The sequence below is a fragment of the Sceloporus occidentalis genome, unplaced genomic scaffold, assembly GCF_023333645.1.
Source record: "Sceloporus occidentalis isolate IW3139 unplaced genomic scaffold, rSceOcc1.0.p SCAF_14, whole genome shotgun sequence".
Lineage (NCBI taxonomy): Eukaryota > Metazoa > Chordata > Lepidosauria > Squamata > Phrynosomatidae > Sceloporus > Sceloporus occidentalis.
The window spans coordinates 4,332,195-4,349,868 of NW_028316994.1; the positions used below are offsets into that span (position 1 = coordinate 4,332,195).

General features: G+C 42.4%; 2 protein-coding genes across 5 annotated transcripts in view; one reads left to right on the plus strand and one right to left on the minus strand.

Annotated features, from left to right (window-relative positions):
* Positions 1 to 8,360, plus strand: part of LOC149303610 (glycogen [starch] synthase, muscle-like) — a 45,944-nt gene extending 37,584 nt beyond the window's left edge. For all 4 annotated transcript variants that reach the window (XM_089481133.1, XM_089481130.1, XM_089481131.1 and 1 more), the window contains exons 16-17: positions 2,088 to 2,168; positions 2,834 to 8,360. In XM_089481133.1, the coding sequence (XP_089337259.1) occupies positions 2,088 to 2,168; positions 2,834 to 3,142 (390 nt within the window). In that variant the 3' untranslated portion in view covers positions 3,143 to 8,360. The remainder of the gene's footprint in view (positions 1 to 2,087; positions 2,169 to 2,833) is intronic.
* A 448-nt stretch (positions 8,361 to 8,808) lies between these two features.
* Positions 8,809 to 16,553, minus strand: LOC149303611 (ferritin light chain, oocyte isoform-like). Its single transcript, XM_089481139.1, has 4 exons — positions 16,314 to 16,553; positions 11,402 to 11,548; positions 9,832 to 9,957; positions 8,809 to 9,126 (listed from the first exon to the last, which is right to left on the minus strand). The coding sequence occupies exons 1-4, from the start codon at positions 16,413 to 16,415 to the stop codon at positions 8,968 to 8,970; spliced, it is 534 nt and encodes a 177-aa protein (XP_089337265.1). The 5' UTR covers positions 16,416 to 16,553; the 3' UTR covers positions 8,809 to 8,967.
* Between the last annotated feature and the right edge of the window lie 1,121 nt (positions 16,554 to 17,674).

Here is a 17,674-nt window from a genome sequence, read left to right on the forward strand (position 1 = left end):
CAGAAGAAATCTGATGGCTTTGCAATATTTAGGCCTTGCCTTCCCTGAAATGGTTTTTCTAAGCAGAACAAATCCTTTCATATACTCTCAGTTCCTCTTCTGTTCTGCTTCTTGAAGCAGAAAGAGCATAATGATAAGTCAAGAGGACAAAGTTTTGCTGAGCTGTATAGTTTGGATTATACAGTCACTTCCTTCTTTTCTTCTAAAAGGGCAAGACATGTGCCGTTCCAAGTCAGGGCAAAGTGTGTTTGGCGCATGCACAACCTCCGAAAATTAATGATATAGAGCAGGAGTTCCCAAGCTGGGATGCCTGCTTCCCAATTGGGGGGGGGATAAAGATAGAATTTCAGGGGGGTGCAACAAAAGAGTGGCTTGTATCCTTGAGTGTCTACAGGTCATCGCACAGTTGCTCAATTTTATGCACTTTTTAACAAAAGTTCAGTTTGTTCACCCACAGTATTGCATGTTGTTCAAAAATTACAAGATCACTTCTTCATCTTCAAATGTGATATTTCTTTTGTAGGGGGTGCAAAAATGTCGATATGACCCATGGATAAGTTGAGGGTAAAACTTAGGGGCATGTAACAGGATGAAAAGGATGAAGTAAAGGAAAATAATGAATCTACAAAAGAATCCACAAAAATGGAGCAGGCATAACTGTTTTGGCTCATACTAAAGGCTGGATGAAAGAGAGAGTAGAGGGAGGTCAGTGCTTCCAGGACAGATTGCTTTTTTGCCTTTCACCAGGGGATGGTTACCTTTTTTATAAGAGTTAAAGTATAGTATTTTCATTGACCTATGGATAAGTTGAACTAGGTTTTTGGGGTCAATTTTTTTGACTAAAATATCTAAATATATACATGAGTATTTAGAGTAAATGCCCTTTCACACAAACATGTTATATGAGTTTCACATTCACTGTGAACATTCCTGATATTCTCCTTCCACTGTTCTGGCAAAAAGCTGGATGAGGGTTGCTGGGTCAACAACGCTACATTATAAACTAAGCCTTTGCTGCTGACAAGCATGATAGAATTTTTCAGAAGTGTGTTTCTAAGGCCTACATCTTACAGAGGTGTCAAAACTTTGCCTGGACTATATCACCTGGACCTGTAGGTAGCAGCTCACATGACTGAACATTCCTCCATAAACAGAAAAAAAAAGAATGATACCAGAAAGAAATGTTCTAGCTCTCCCTCACCTTAATATGTTAATCTTGTATTCTGAGAGAAGATGTACAGGGAAACATTCAGACACATGAGATGTATCAGTGCAGTCAGAGCAGGTTTTGGTTTCATATATTTTTACATATACACATACAGTAACTAATAGTCTGCTCTTACATTGTTTATGCAGTATTTGGTGCAGCAATTAAAACCAGCCATAAATTAAAATGTCATTCTGGGTGGGTGGATGTGTTGTGTATATACAGCAGATAAAACAGAGGCATACAGTAAAATCAGAACCTGTCTGATAAACCAAAGGCTGGCCTGAAAGCCTTTTTTAAAATATATATATGGCAAAGCATTGTAAAAGAAAAGACTAGCTGAGTTTCCAAGGGCAAAGAGTTTAACGATTTAGATGCACCTGCAGGGAACATCCCTTTTCTCATGCCTATTAACTACACATTGAACACAGTGGAGACATGGGGAAAGGCCTCTTCCTTAGATTTGTGTGCAGACAAGCTTTTATGGGGTTACTCCCTAAATAGTGGAGAGCCAGCATGATATAGTGGTTTGAGTCCTGGACTATGACTCTGAAGACCAGAGTTCAATTCCCCACTTGGCCATGAAACTTACTGGGTGACCTTGGGCATGTCACATTCTCTCAGCCTCAGGGGAAGGCAATGGCAAACCTCCTCTGAACAGATCTTGCCAAGAAAAAACATGATAGGGTCGCTGTAAGTCGGAAACGACTTGAGGGCATACAACAACAATCATCAATTGTAGAAGTGACCCTGTGAGATTGTGATTGGGGAAGTGTTGCCTAAATTGTACAAATTTTAATCTGGTTTAAGTAGAGGAAGGTCAGTGGCAAGTGGATACACCTTCTAATGTGCATTTTTGTCTTCTCTCTTTCCTTTGCAGTATTACATGTATGCCCGGCACATGGCACTCGCTAAGGCATTCCCTGACAACTTCACCTATGAGCCACATGAGCCAACAGCTGTAAGTATAGCACTGTGTGAGAGAGGAAGGGAATATAGATCTTTATATGGAGGGACTCCTTTGCCTTGGGCCAGGTACGCAGTCAGGCTTGTTGTGAGGGTAAAGTGAAAGTGGGAGAGCCACATATGCCATCTTGAACTCATTGGAGGAAAGACAGCTCTCTCAAAGTTCTCTGTGCCTAGTACTATTTTCCAGATCCCTTGAGTAAAGCTACCCCTCCTTTATTTCAAATCAGGAGAAGGAAGCCAACATGGACCCCTATCTTAAGTAACTTGACTCTGGATGGTCACTAACAAATATATAAAGTAGATCCCACAGGCCAAAAATTTTGCCCAGCATTAGTGTAAACTATGCGGATTGAGTGAATGTGCCAAGAAATCCACAGGGGAGAAAAAGGTGGCTTTTCAGGAGGAATTTGAAGAAAAAGAGAGCATATTTCAGGAGTTCTGGGCACTGCTTAGAAAAGTAACTTTTTGGATTATAAGGCCCGGAACCCAGAACTACCATGGCCATTCTGGGAGTTGCAGTCCAAGAAAATTGTCAATTCCAAGCTCTTGTTCTGGGGAAATATTCCAGGCATACGAGCAGTAAGGGAAGGCAGGATGGAGCTGTTTGATTCTCTCTCTTATTCCCAACTCCTCAATGTTTATTGTTGTTCCTTCCAGGCTCAGGGCTTCCGCTACCCACGTCCAGCCTCAGTGCCACCATCTCCCTCCATCTCCCGCCACTCCAGCCCCCACCATAGTGAGACTGAAGAGGATGATGAACGGTACGATGAGGAAGAGGAAGCAGAAAAGGACCGGCAGAATATCAAGCCCCCAGCAATGATGGGCCCTGTCCCCGAGTGGCGCAAACGCTCAAAGAAGGGTTCCAGCGAAGCCAGCACCTCCTCCAATGCCAGCACCCCCACCATTCCCAGCAGCCCCAGCGACCTCAGCAGTCCCACCAACTCTCTCATTGAAGAGAGGAATTAGCTTGGTAGAATGGTTGTGCCTATTCACTCTCCTGCTCTTTCCCACACCTCCCTCTCACCCTCAGTAGGTCAGGTGGATTCTCTGGTGCTGGAGTCTTGAAAAGATCCTCAAGTGTAGGTTCTAGCATGTTTCTGGAACAGAGGAGGGGCCTGGGATTGGCCTGATTTTCTAATGCCAAGCTGAAAGATGGTCTGCTCTAGATAAAGTTGTGCAAATGAGAGGAAGGAAGGGGAGATGCCCCTCAATGGTTTTGAATGGGTCCAAAGGATGTGGTTTTACTCATTCTAGAACATGCGGCATATCCCTAACCTTGACCCAGAATATGAGGTGGCCTGTTTCTCCTCTTCTTGTTTCCCTGCAACCTCAAGATACATTCTAGAGTCTCATGTGCTGTCAGCCTTTTGAGAGGAAAAGATATTTAGGGGTTTGCTGCATTAAAAAATGGGGGAAAGAGTATTCTGAAGGCTTTCTTGGGAACAACAGAGAAGCTAATCATACAGTTTCCTTTCAAGTACTTGTGACTGAATAGATGGCTGGGTAGATGGTTGGTCTAGAGGTGTAGCAATGCTGTTCCACTTTGTCAGGTATCATTCTCTTGGAAATGCCATAACCTTATAGAAATAATGCTGATGAACAGCATTTTGGAAGATAAGAAGGGAGTTCTTGAACCTTTAAAAATATATACTTCACTGTTGGCATGGGGTCATGTTGAATAGCAATGTTCAGAAGGTTCTGTAATTCTAGAAGATGATGGAGGCTGTGAGCATTTTTTTAAAAAGCAATGAGCCTGGTCTGTTCTAGATAGACTGTTTGTGAGGAGAAAAATAGATTTGTTCCCTACACTTATTTAAGTCAATGCATGCTCACCTTGCTTCTAGACGGTGCTTTTGTTAACAGGAATTTTCAGAGCAAAGGCCCTAGAGTTAAGAAATTATGAGAGGTGTTTTGGACTTGTGGCTTTTTGCAACATTAAATGGAAGAAGGGTTTTAAAAACTCAATAGTCCGCATAAGGTAGGACATGCCCAACTATGAGTATTAAGAACAAGGATTTTTTTGTTCGTTTGTTTTGCCAGCAGTGTTGGGCCTAGAACCTTCCAAAGTCATGCCACAGTTTAAAATCAGTGACTACTGCAAAGTTTTTCTTGACTGCAGGAAAGGTCTGAGTTTTATTAAAGGAGTTTATGATTTGGAAAGAAACATTGCCTCTAAGGCTGGCAAAAGGATAAGTGTGAGGACAGGAATATTCCTGGATAGGAGAGATACTAGAATTATCTTGCAGTATAAATCACACTTAAGTGGTTCCACTTTGGGAAGTGAAACCAGAGATTTCTTTTCAATCTATATAGACTTAAACAATATCTTTTTCTGGAGCTGTTTCCATAGCCCATTTATTCTGGTGGACAATCAAGAACATTCTGGAGCTGTTCTAAGTGCAATATTATTCATTCTGTGCAATTTGTTTTTAAGTGCCATGTTGAATTTTACAAGGGAGAAGCACAAGGCTTCCTGTCTAAAGCCAGTGAAACCATTTAAATGAATGTCAAATTGCTTTTTGTTACAGAAATATGATGCATGACCATCTGTGGAATGTATAAGGTACCTGAGCCAGACCTGTGACTTCTCTTATAGGAATGTAAGCAGTTCTGAATTATGACCATTTTAAAGAATGTCCTAGAAACTATACAAAAAAATCTTTAATGGTATTGGTAACTCAAATATGTGAGGCTCTGAAAATAATGACCAGATGCTAGTGTTGTAGGCTGCAGATGAGTCCAGGCATATAGCCTTCAACACAAACAGCCTAGATTGTCTCCCTCTGAACCCACCCAGCAGCTGTGCCACTGCATTAACAGCTGTGCTGCCAGGGAGAAAAGCCCAGCAATTTAAATGGTTTACCTTTAACTCACCGAATTTATTCATGAGAACATGCACATGGTTTTCACACTGAATCATACTGCCAAAAAACAAGATGCATGCTTCCTTTGCGCCTTGTCTTAAAGGCAAGATGTTGGGCTTTTTCCTCTCATGTCTCCATGATGCTTAAAATCAGTGACACAATGGAGAATGTGATGGTGGAGCCTGCAAAAATGAAGACTTGTGTGTGTTGGCCACCCTTGCTCAAGTTGCTTCTTTTAGAATGTATATGTTGTATAAACTGACAGCCATCATCATGGGTGACTTAAAATATCAGCCAGTGCAGATCAGATAATTTGTGTTCTTGACTCAGCATGAAGGTGCAGTTTTACAACAATGGTGTGTAGATGGATGGTATGACCAATTTTGATTCTATTGTGCAGAAGAGTAAAATATTTGGTACTAAAAAGTAACAGTAATTGGTACCTGAATATCTGGTCCAGCACAAGAGAGGCTGTGACTTTGAGGGCAGATCAATTGTCAACACACAGAGAGAGCCCTTTTAGTTCTGCATCTGCTACCAACTTTGTTATGAACAAAGAAAACTACTTTTTAAAAAAGAGAGGCTTTTCCTGTGGCCTAAGTTATTATAATGTGTTCTGATAGTGCCTCCTGTTCAGATCATGAACCATGTCTTTTCTTCTCTATTGCCCCCCAGTCCACTTTTTCAGTCATTTGACAGAATCTCATGAGCCAGTGCCCCCTTTCTCTTTTCTTCCTCCCTCAGATTTCATCCCTTTTATTTATGGCTGTTGTAAATCACTTGAGGTTTTTGTCCCCCCCCCCCCCCTTTTGCTCCACCTTGTGTGGAAAAACAACTCTAATGAACAAAAGCTGTGTGTGACAAACTTCTCATTTATGAATAAAGTTTGCTTTGAGAACTGTACTTCAAGACAATAGCTTGTTGTTATCATTCTGTGCCTTCAAGGACCGTAACTGTTGCAACTGTTTTCTTGGCAAGATTGGATCAGTTGGGGTCTGCCTTTGCCTTCCTCTGAGGCTAAGAGAGTGTAACTTGGCTAAAGTTACCTAGTGGGTTTCAATGGCCAAATGGGAATTGGAGCCCTAGTTTCCAATGTGCTAGTTCAACACTCAAACCACTGCATCATACTGCAGTGTAGCTAGACAAATAGTTATCAGAATTAAATGAGAAAGGGCCTTTTGTACAGGGAACTCTTCCTTACCTTAGTGCCTTCTGAGTCTTCAGGACTACAAGTCCTGTAACCATGAAATAGTCAGGGATGAGAAGTTGTAGACTAGTAACCTCTGGATGATACCATGTAAGGAAAGACACTTTTTGGAGATGTTAACTACTAAAACAGAGGGTAGATTTGATTTGCATACTGAAGGTCCAAGATCTTGCTCCATTATGTCCGGTTCATTAGTAAGGGAACTAGCCTCTTTGCAGATTGCAAAATACTTCTGTCAACACAGTGGGTACTATCAAACCTGTACTGGGTGAGATAAACCACTCAGGTCTATTGTTTTTGTTCATAAAGCAGTACAGTGTCATGCTTGGTGCAATTTTACATGATTCTTTGGGTGAGTTTAAATTTTGAGTGAATTTGTCTTCTCCACCCCTGGAACAGGCTGGTAGAGGTCCAGGAAAGCAATGGCAGCCCTTCTGCCCACAGCCACCAAGTGTCCATGAGGGGCACATGCTGTCACTGTGAAGCTGCCTTGCACAGTACATGAGGCAATGTTGCAGACGTATTGAATACCTCCTGGCTAAACAAGTTTAAAAACTCATACAAAACTTTTAACCCAAGCATGTCACCAACACGATTCCATGTTTACAGATGTGCATATTGTATTTGCATCTGCGAACTCTTCAGTTTCCCACCCTGACATCTGTTCCACCTGCTCCTATGTATCCAGCATTTTTTTAAAAAAGACAAACATTGGTTCCTTGTACATTATCCAAAATCCACAAAACAGTGACAGATACCATTACTGACCCAACCAAAATGCACAAAACACATTGCAAGCTTTTGAACCCCCACTGGCTTCTTCATGCAAGTGTTAAGAATCATACAGGAGAAAGAAAAATACAAGGTTAGAGTCATAGGCCTACATTTTGTCAAGATGTAGGCCCGTGATTCCAACATCGTATTTTTTACAGTTTTTAACACCTTTGCCTCATGAAGCCAATTGAGCGTCAAAAGCTGGCAACATGGCCCAATAAAAGTATCGCCGTTTTGTGGATTTTGGCTGTTATTGTACTTTGCTGTATGGCCAACACAGCTACCCTGGGTATATTCGTTGATCCTTTCTGTAGTTGTTGGAAGGATTCATGTTTCTGCAAATTTGAAGCATTGTTTGCATGCATTTTAATTGTTTTTGAACAGAAATGTACGTGTTACTGAGCACTTCTATAATGTGTACACTCTACAACACAAAGTGCTCTATATCCAAGCAATGCAGAGTATAACATTCACCACTCCTGCCCTATTTCACAACACAGATTTGATGCACTTATATTCTGCTTTTCACTGAGCTGAAGGTCGTTTACTTCTCTCATCCTCCTATCACCCACATAACCATCCACCTGAGCAACTAGCCCATGGTTGCCCAGTGAGTTTTACAGCCCTGTGCATAGTGGATCAAGGATCTGATTTTGTTTTTGTCCGGCAACCATGCCTTGCCCAGTTACATGATAAAGATACAGAAGCAACAATACGTGTAGTCCTCAGTGTCCCTAGTATCACATTAATTCAAGAACTGTGATACAGCACTGCTTCAAATTCTTAAGACTGTAGACCCCAGAATCCTAGTCACTTATGGCCTACACTTGGCTGGAAGATCTGGAGAGTTGCAGCCAGGAAAGCAGTAACAACTGAAACTGACATACAACCCGCTGCCATCTTTCTGATAGTATCCATGTTATCTTCCGACACCCCATCATATCCCAAACTCCTGGTGGTTGTCCTGATCTTATCACTGTTTGATTAAATCGATGTCACTGACATCAACCAAAAATATTCCCTTTGTAATGCAAGTTAAAATTTTCAACCATCTGGGAATCCCGTTTTTGGGATTTTTAGACTTTATATAAAGCCTGCCTTGCCACTCACACTTAGGTCCAATTTGCAATAATGCAGGAACTCGTCAGATTCAAACCTGGCACCTCTGTACTGTTGTCTGCGCTATACACATTCAAGTTCCAGCTGTCTCCCAGATTGGAGCCTGGCTTCTGGAACTGGAAAGCATTGCCCATTGCAATCCTTTAATGTGCTACCCAGTACCACCTTTTATATCATAGGTTTATATGTGTATGATACTCTGGGAATGGTAATTTTTCCTTTTGCTGTTAATAAAAGTGTTGTACTTTGCACTGAGACGTGTAGTTTTTTTGGAACAGGTATACAAAGGCTTGTATTCCAGTCAGCAGTTTCCCTAGGCCTCTTGCTGCTGAATTATTGATCTTCATTAATTTCCCCATTGAGTGCAGCAAGGGGGTGGCCCTCTTGGGACCCCCACCAAGAACAGTTAAGAGCAGGGATTGAATCTGCAACTATGGTCCAGATGAGGTTTTTGGACTACAACTTCTATCATTCAGTATGCTAAGGCTGATAGGAACTGCAGGCTAAACATCTAGAAGGCCGTAGCTGTCACCTCATGGATTAAACAGCTATTTTGAACCTACAAGACAATCTAATGTTATAACTATATAGCATCCCTTAAATCAAGGCAGGTAGTGCCAACTGTGAATCATTTTGATTATCATGGACTGACAGACACACAGAGCATGTAGTGCTTAATGCCAAGTTTATTTAATGCCAGTTACAGACTCCACCACATGCACAAAACAGGCAAGGGTACAGACCTTTTATATAATGAGTAGCCAGGTTACAAGCTAAACAAAACTCTTTTGGACAAGGCTGCAGGAGTCACAAGGGAGCCAGGACGTCTAGTCGCTGGACTCGCCCAGGGTGAGGCGATCAAAGAGGTATTCACCCAGGCCTTCCTCACTGGCACGCACACGCTTCAGGTTGGTCATGTGGTCTCCCAGCTTCTTGATCAGCTTCACTTCTTCATCAAGGTAGTGCGTTTCCAGGAAGTCACACAGCTTAGGAGAATTAGGAAAGAAAACCTTAATACCAACATAGGATAATTCATTGATCATCCCATCACAGTCTGAAGATCTTATAGCCCACTGTGCATTAATTATTCCATCACAGAGTTCAAAGAGGCATCAAAGGCCATTTAGCCAAAATCCGGATGAGGTCCCTGCTTACAGCAGGGAGCAGTTGCCCACCTGCTATTGGGTGCACACACACATCCCAGAAAAAACACAGAAATAGCCAGAAGTCCTCTTCTAATTCTGAAAATGCTCCTTAAGGGGTGATGGAAAAAGCTGTGCCTTATTTTAAAGAAGTTCTCTTCCTACCGGATTTCAGGAAGAGCAATTCTCCTTTCCTGGTAGCTCTGACAATCTGCTTGCAGCCCACGTGTTTGTGCTCCTGAATTAAAGTTAATGTATCCCATGATAAACACCACCCAAGTATAGAAACCAGTATTGATCACAAGGTGCTCATCAGGTAACTACTGTTCATAACAAAAAAGTAAGCTTCTCCCCCTGAAGAAATCTATACACAGAGTTATGAAACCCTGGTGTTGTACAGATAAATAATTTGATTTAACAAAACTGGGCAGATTTGCAGGACCATAAGAATTGAGCTCCAACCATGTGATATTTCAAACAGTTCCAGTTATGTGGAAGCTTTAGTGGGCACTGAATGTAACTATGCCAATCTTCTCGTACAATACTTACATGGGGGTCAGTATGGCGGGAAGCCACCTGGTGTAAGTCCAGCAGAGCTTGGTTCACACTCTTCTCCAGATTAAGGGCAACCTCCATGGCTGCAGCGCCATTCTTCCATTCATCCTGCTCTGGTTTCTGGAGTGAATAGTACACTAGTGAGAACATGTGCCCACTGCACACACACACACCCATGTTATAAATCTTCCTGATAGCTCATTGATTTTAGCTCATTGATTTTTGCACTTAACACTGTACTACCCCTCCTACTAATAGTAAATTTAAGTGCCAAAACCAATAGAGCCAAAGCAGGCCCATTGAAAAACAGGATGAAAGGTTATCACCATGTGCAGGAGGGAGGAACTGTGGGTTTTGCAAAAGTGCAAGTAAAGAAACAAGACAGCCCAACAAGGACAGAGCCTATGAAGTTACATAATCTTGGGTCTGAAAATCGAAATGGAAAACTCAAAATACTCAAGAATCAAAATGGAAAACTGCGTGCATGATGAAAACTTCTTTTACTATCCTGGAGGAAGGCATGAATGGCAGGGAGGCATTCTAATCAGGATCATTCCTTCCACAATACAAGGACATGCTGCAGGTTTATCAACTAAACCATGCTCCACAGCCTATTCCAGTACAATGCCCAACACCTGGGTGGGAATCGCGATTCTTCAGAGATTTCCGACTCCAATTCATTTCAGTCCTAGCCAGCACAGCACATGAGTGAGGCACCTGGGAGTTGCAGTCCAGTAACTTCTGGAAGACCACATGGTTTTCACACTGGTTGAACACATGATAGGGAACTGTGAAAAACCTGCACCTGCTTTAAGTATTTAGGATAGCACCAGGTGTATCATGAAGAGAGAGAGCTCTATACAAGGGTATTAATAAGATATGATCCAAATCACAACATCTCACAGTTAAGAGACTGTGGTGCACCCAATACTATATCGCCATCAGAACTTGGGAAATTTTTGGTCTACCGCCCCTAGAATTCTCCAGTCAACACGGCTACTGACAGTTGCAGGGACCACAAAACTATTCTAAAGGGGAGTTCAACATTTATAGGTATGTTATTAATTTTGACTGCTTGCAGGGGGAGGACAAATTACTTTCCCTATTTATCACCAAATCATCCTTAAAACCTGAAGACTGACCACTGCTTGGACGTAGAAGTACCCTCCACAGCAGGCAACTTTTATCATTCTAAGGAGGGCTGAATGACAATCATTGCCTTAATTATATCTTACTGCTTGACTGTTTAATTAAACATCTGATAGATAATTTTCTGAGAAGGCTTAACTTGGTGATACAAATTTTACCAAATCATTTTGAGGAGATGCAACCATCCTGAGACCAGTCTTATGGGGCTCCAGGCCTCTCCGACCCAGACTCCATGTTGTCTAGTTTTCCTCCTACTATTTCACAAATAGACATCACGGCATTCTGTTTCAACTCTTCCCCTTCTGCCCAGGAATCCAAGTTCCTCTCCTCTGTTTATAATCCCCATGGCCATTTCTACTGCCACCAGACATCCCTCTTCTGCAAAGACTGCTACACACACACACACTATACTCACTTTGATGTCCTGCAAGACAACTCTACCCCCACGGCGATTTTGGAAGGTCAAGAGCTTCTCAGCTTGTTCATGCTTCTCCTCAGATAGGTGATGGAAGAAGGAGTAGAACTTAGGAAGAGCCACATCATCCCGGTTGAAGTAAAAACCCTGGCAGAAAGGAAGATGACGCATTATGCTGGCACCCAGAACTGAATGTGAAGTGACATGGCATCATTTCCCATTAAGGGTTTCAACCATTTTGAGAGGTACACTTTCTATACAGCAGGTATAGGGATTATAATTTAGCCCACTTCCAAGGTTGTGGTGTACTGCTTAGCAAAAAGCATTGGGATTTTAAGTATAATAAAACAAGCTAATGACCACACCCCAGTTGAAACTGCCATCTTGCCATGTGCTTATAAGGCAACAGAATTTAGGGTTTACCATGATGGAGACGTTATGGATTGTGACAGAAGCAAACCAGAAACCCAAATGTTAGTTTGAAACATGTCTGTATGCATGATGGCTGACTGAAAATTCATGTTATAGTAGTTGCCAAAGCTGCCCCTTCACTATGCAATCAGCAGAGCTGAGCAGACAGAAAAACAAGAGCAAATTCCTCTACATCATGGCCAGTATTCTAGACTGTGGTTAGTACAAACCAGTGGTTTGATGATTATGGCCAACTAAGCCTTCCCCAACACTGGAAACTGTTTTAGCAGTAGAATCTCTTTAACATTGAGAAATGGAAAAAGCCTAAACTTTCAGCAGTAGTGAACTAGACAAAACAGATTATGAACATTAGATGAGTATGAACCACCTGGCCTCAAAATAGTTCTCAGTGTGTGCTTATCTTCTGACACAACGCAGATGGCTACTTGAGTGTATTTCCCTGGTAGTGGTGCCAAGCAAACTCTAGAGGCAGATTCACCTCAGGTATTCAGGACCAAAATGAAAGAAGACAAAATCAAACAGATATGCTACCCTTAAGCCTACCTGAAATGTTTTTATTGAAGATTATCCCAGGCTTCAATCTGCACTGCAGAAATAATGCAGCCTGGTAGTGTTTAACAGCCATGGATCAATGCTGGGATTTGTGATTTTATTAGATATTTAGCCTTCTTTGTCAGGCAGCTCTGGTGCCACCAAAAACCTAGAAATTCCAGAATTTCATAGCATGGAGCCATGGCAGTTAAAGCATTGTCAAACTGCATTAATTCCGCAATGCAGTTGCAGCCCCTGAGAACTTAAGGAATTTAACTACAGTACAAATCCTACGATGAGGCTTAACGTCTCTCAAAAATGCATTTACTTGCACTGCTCAATTAAAAACTAGTAGTTCAAGCTTTTTTACTAATGGTATAGCTCTTCTAGGACTGACCCAAGACTACTGGGGTTTCCCAAACAGAAGAGATAAGGTTTGTTTCTCCTCCCAAACCATGGAACAAGAGTAGATATTGTGTCCGATTCCACCTCACTCACCTCTCCAATCTAAACCACTGCAATTTCAATTACAGATAAGGCATTCCTGTGACTGGCCCCTACCCCAATACAGGCCTTTCCAGTCAAAGGAATGATTAACTTCCACTGTCTCAGTAATGTTGTTTGCTTAGAAGTTCATACACACAAGTGCTTTAGTGAATCCAGCAATAGGTAAACAGAACAAGAGCGGACTTTGTTACCAAAATACCAAATCACATGGGACACATGGTAGTGGGGGTGTAAAATCACTGTACAGAAAAAGTTACAAACTTAGGATGGAATCAAGACAAACATTGTAAGACAAAATGTTATGTCATTTTATAACAGGGGTATGAAAGCTGTGGCCCTCCAGATAGCGGGATCACAACTCCCACCATCCCTTACCATACTGGCAGAAGCTGATGGGACCAGAAGTTGAACAACATCCAACGTGCCACAGGTGTCCCATCCCTAGTGTGGGGATGCTAGCATCCTACACATGAGAGAAAACTCCACTGTCCTTAATGCTTTACTTCTGAAAAGACATGGATAAGAACCGAAATTCCCTAGCACTGGGCAGTTGAAGCGGTCTCAAACTGGATTATTTCTGCAGTGTGTTTTGGACCCAAGACACCCAGCAGTGAGCACCAATTTAGGCAAACCACTAACAGGAGATATATTCAAGCTCCCCCATGTTTACAAAAGCATTGCGAAACTAGGCACTGCTTCTCCTCACCTAAGGGTGAGGAGAAAGGAGAAAATACATTTGGTGGAGATGCATGTTCCTCAAAGTAAGCAGTTTACAATGCTTAGACTAAGGGTGGGGGTGCAACGGATGGATGAGGAGTGGTTTGGACAGAAGAAAAAGCTTAGCAAGTGGCTCTTTCTAGTTACATGGCAGATCAGAAAAGCCATTCAGAGGAGAGGCTGCCATTTGCAATTGCAAGTGGAAGCTAGCAGAACAATAAGCAGGCTGATGAAACGCAGCCATCCCTTTGCACAGCACCTCCCTCGTATGTGAGTTCTATACATCCTTCAATCCCCTGCAATACTTGCAAGGCAGGGGGATTTGTCATCCAACATTCCAGATTGAGGGGCTGAAACCAGCAGTTTGAAGCAGCCTTCCCCATCCTCCCTGTTCCAAAATGAGGACCAAGCCAAGCAAGCAAAAAAGAATGGCTGCGCTTTTGAAAGCTAGCCTCATCCTGGAGGAATTAATCCTACTCCTCCACTTGCTTTGATGGAAGAAGAGTACTAAAGTGCATCCACACTGCAAATTTATGGAAGTTTGCTACTACTTTAGTTGTCGTAATTCCATCCTATGGTACTCTTATGGTATTGTGGGATTTATAGTTTGGTCAGCTACTTAGAATACACCAAGGTACCCTGAAAAGAGAGACTATGGTCCAAACCACACTGCAGAAATAATCCAGTTTTAGACAGCTTTACCTGTCCTGGCTCAATGCTAGGGAATCCTGGGGATTGTAGTTTATCGTGGCACCAGAGCTCCTGAATGCTGAATGTGTCACAAAACTACAGTTCTCAGAATTTCCTAGCATTGAGCCAAGGCAGTTAAAGAGGTCTAAAACTGGATTATTTGGACCTAAGAATTAACTGAGAGTCAACTCAATTATGTGGTGCAGGCAGGCACCCAGAATACTTGGGAATTGTAGTTCAGGGAAATAACACTTTCTAGAAGAAAGCACAAAATATTCACCAAACTGCACGGTAAGGTGGCACCGAACAACTACAATTGTGAAGTGTAATGACCTGTGAAAAGAAGTGGAACTGGACTCACAAAGAGATGGAAAGAGACACCTGAAACCAGGTCTTTAGGCTCTTCCTCCACTGAAAGGGTTTGGGACTGAGGCCTTGAAATTTGTTTGAGCAAAACTTATGAGATGAACTTACACCTCCTTTACTTCTGCTTTGCACTTACCTGTGATAACAAGAGCTGTGTAGTGTAGTAGTTAAAACTGCTGTGCTGGGATTTGGAAAATCCAGGTTCCAGCCCACAGGACCACATTGATCCAAGTGAACTAAATGGAAGACTTTAGAACAGCATCTCTCCCTTTCTCAGTATGACCTACCTTGCAAGATTGTTGCCCTTATCCAGAGCTCTGAAATCCAAAATATTCCAAAAATCGCTTTTCAGGGGTGGCTAAGATAGAGACACCTTTGCCTTCTGATGGTTCAATATACAAAAACTTTGTTTCATGCGCAAACTGATTAAGCACCATCTGCATTAAATTCCCTACAGAATTAACTTCAGGCAATGTGCATAAGGTGTATTTGAAGCACAAGTGAATTTTGTGTTTAGACTTGGGTCCCATCTCTTAAGACAGCACTTTATGTACATATATGCAAATACAGCCATTCCAAAAATGTTTTAAAAGGAAATAAAACCCTACACTTCTGGCACTAAGCATTTTAGATGTCAGACTCAAGTTGTATTAAATACTTAAACAAGTCATCTTGGGTCTCATGATTTCTGGAAAAACTGTATTTTTGTGGCAGTTTAAATTATTTTATTTTAATTTAAGAGTCAGTACAGTGTAGTGGTTTTGAGTGTTAGAGTCAGCCAGGGACCTTAAATCACACTCTCTCGGCCTCAGAGGAAGGCAATGGCAACTCCTCTGTGAAGAAACATGCTAATAAAACCCTGTGATAGGGTCACCTTAGAGTTGCCATATGTCAAAATACCATGTGGTTTAATACATGTTGTAAATATCAAATTGCGTGCCAGCCCGCGTAGTGGTTAGAGCAATGACTTAGGACTCTGGAGACCAGGATTCAAACCCCAGAGTGGCCTTGGCCAAGTCACACTCTCTCAGCCTCAAGAGGGTGGCAAAGGCAAATCCCCTGAAGAAACTTGCCAAGAAAACCTTGTGATAGGTTAACCTCAGGGCCTCTACAAGTTGGGAATGACCTGAAGGCACACCACAACATTTAAAATTATTATTATTAGTAGTAGTAGTAGTAGTAAGTAACAGCGTCAACTCAATTCTGTAGTGGAAGCAGGCACTCAGAATACTTGGGAAGTGTAGTTCAGGCAAATAAGACTAGCACTTTCCCAATTAATAAAGAGCAGAAAGGCGTCTTAAAGTTGGACATATTCACATGATAAGAGCTGAAACCAGGGAAAACATCTCAATTTCAATCCCACACACCCAACCAAAAGTAATCTTGGGAAGGAAGACCGGCATTATGAGGATGCAAGCCAGTGTGGCTTAGTACTTTGAGCATTGGACTAAGCATTGAGCATGGGACTAAGACTCTGGAGACCAGGGTTCAATTCCCAGTAAAGCCAAGGAACCCAGTGGGGTGACCTTGGGCAAGAAGTCACACTCTCTCAGCCTCAGGAGAAGGCAATGCCAAGCCTCCCTGAACAAATCTTGCCATGGATACCCACGCAAAGGTACACAACCAAAATGACATTCCAGGAGGGATGCTACCAATGCTTCATACTCACCAAGGAGAGGTACTTATAGCTGGCATGGAGGAACTGGTTGACCAAGCGGTTCACTCCGGCTTCACTCTCAGTGTGGTAGTTCTGGCGGATCTGGGAGCTCATGGTGCAGAAAGGATGAAGTCTAAACAAGGCAGAAGGTTGTGAGGATGGATGGATGGGGCGGCCAAGACCCTGCTCCGTTCAAGCACTGTTGAAGCAAGAGGCAAGGGACCAAGACCAGAATCAGAGAGGCTCTGTCTGGGGCGCGCCCAGGGGAGGCCTTTTATACCCAGATGGGGCTCTTCCAGCACCCTCCCTCCGCCCCAATGCAAACACGAAGCCACGCCCCCTTTTTAAGGGAGGGAGGGAGGGGGAAGAGGAGAGGGAGTTGTTGTTTTCCTTCCATTTTGGGGATCTGAGGCTGGGCAGCCATCTGCAACAAGAGCTATGGGGAAAAGGGGATTGGGGCAGCTGTGGATTGCAGAACAGCTGCTAAAAATTCCCATATACATACATACAGCAAAATATATTGCAAAATAATTGGTAAAAATGACCATATATATATATATATATATATATATTGCAAAAAGGTTGCTGAAAATGCCCATATATATGTATTTTATATATTGCAAAACAGTTGCTGAAAATGGCATGTATGTCACTGTATCTCTGTATTTAATAGGACTTGAGCATCCATGAATTTTGGTATCCACAGAAGGTCCTGGAACAAAATGGCACGTATACACACTCCTCCTCATCCTGACCCACCTCACAGGGTTGTTGTGAGGTGAGGATGAACTACAGAAAAGGCCTTCATGACTTGGAAAGTTGTCCAAAAATTGGCCTTCATACCTCGGACAGTTGTCACTCTTGATTTATATTCTGCTGTTCTCCAAATGAGTGGCACACAAAATGGACACATATGGCTCTCTCTGTGTGTCTACTTTGTGTGCCACTCATTGGAGAAAAGCAGGATATATATCAGGAGTGACAATTGTCTGAAGCATGAAGGCCAATTTTTGGCCCTGAGACCCCATAGTGAACCACAGACAATAATCTGAAGACAAGCTGAAAATAAACTGAATGTAATTTCCAGTTTCAGCTAATTTTATGTTTTGTGGGTGGGCTGGGAGTGAAATTGCTAGTGAAAACTGGAAAGGGCTCCTATCCCTTTAATGGTTGTGTAGAAGAAGGAATATCAGCAGCAGGTGTTACTTGTGACCTGGATGCCTAACAAGCAACACCTGCTGAAATTCCTTCTTCTATGCATCTTTCACTGAAACTGGAAATGATATCCAGTTTTAAAGTTGAAGGCTTTCATGGCCGGCATCCATAGTTTTTTGTGGGTTTTTCGGGCTATGTGGCCATGTTCCAGAACAGTT

Bases quoted from the DNA above. Each gene is read 5' to 3' on its own strand.
- LOC149303611 (XM_089481139.1), bottom strand. From the start codon at position 16,415: ATGAGCTCCCAGATCCGCCAGAACTACCACACTGAGAGTGAAGCCGGA. The intron at 11,549-16,313 runs GTGAGTATGAAG...CCTTTCTGCCAG, and splicing joins GCTATAAGTACCTCTCCTTG to GGTTTTTACTTCAACCGGGA. The intron at 9,127-9,831 runs GTAAGTATTGTA...AATTCTCCTAAG, and splicing joins CCCGCCATACTGACCCCCAT to CTGTGTGACTTCCTGGAAAC.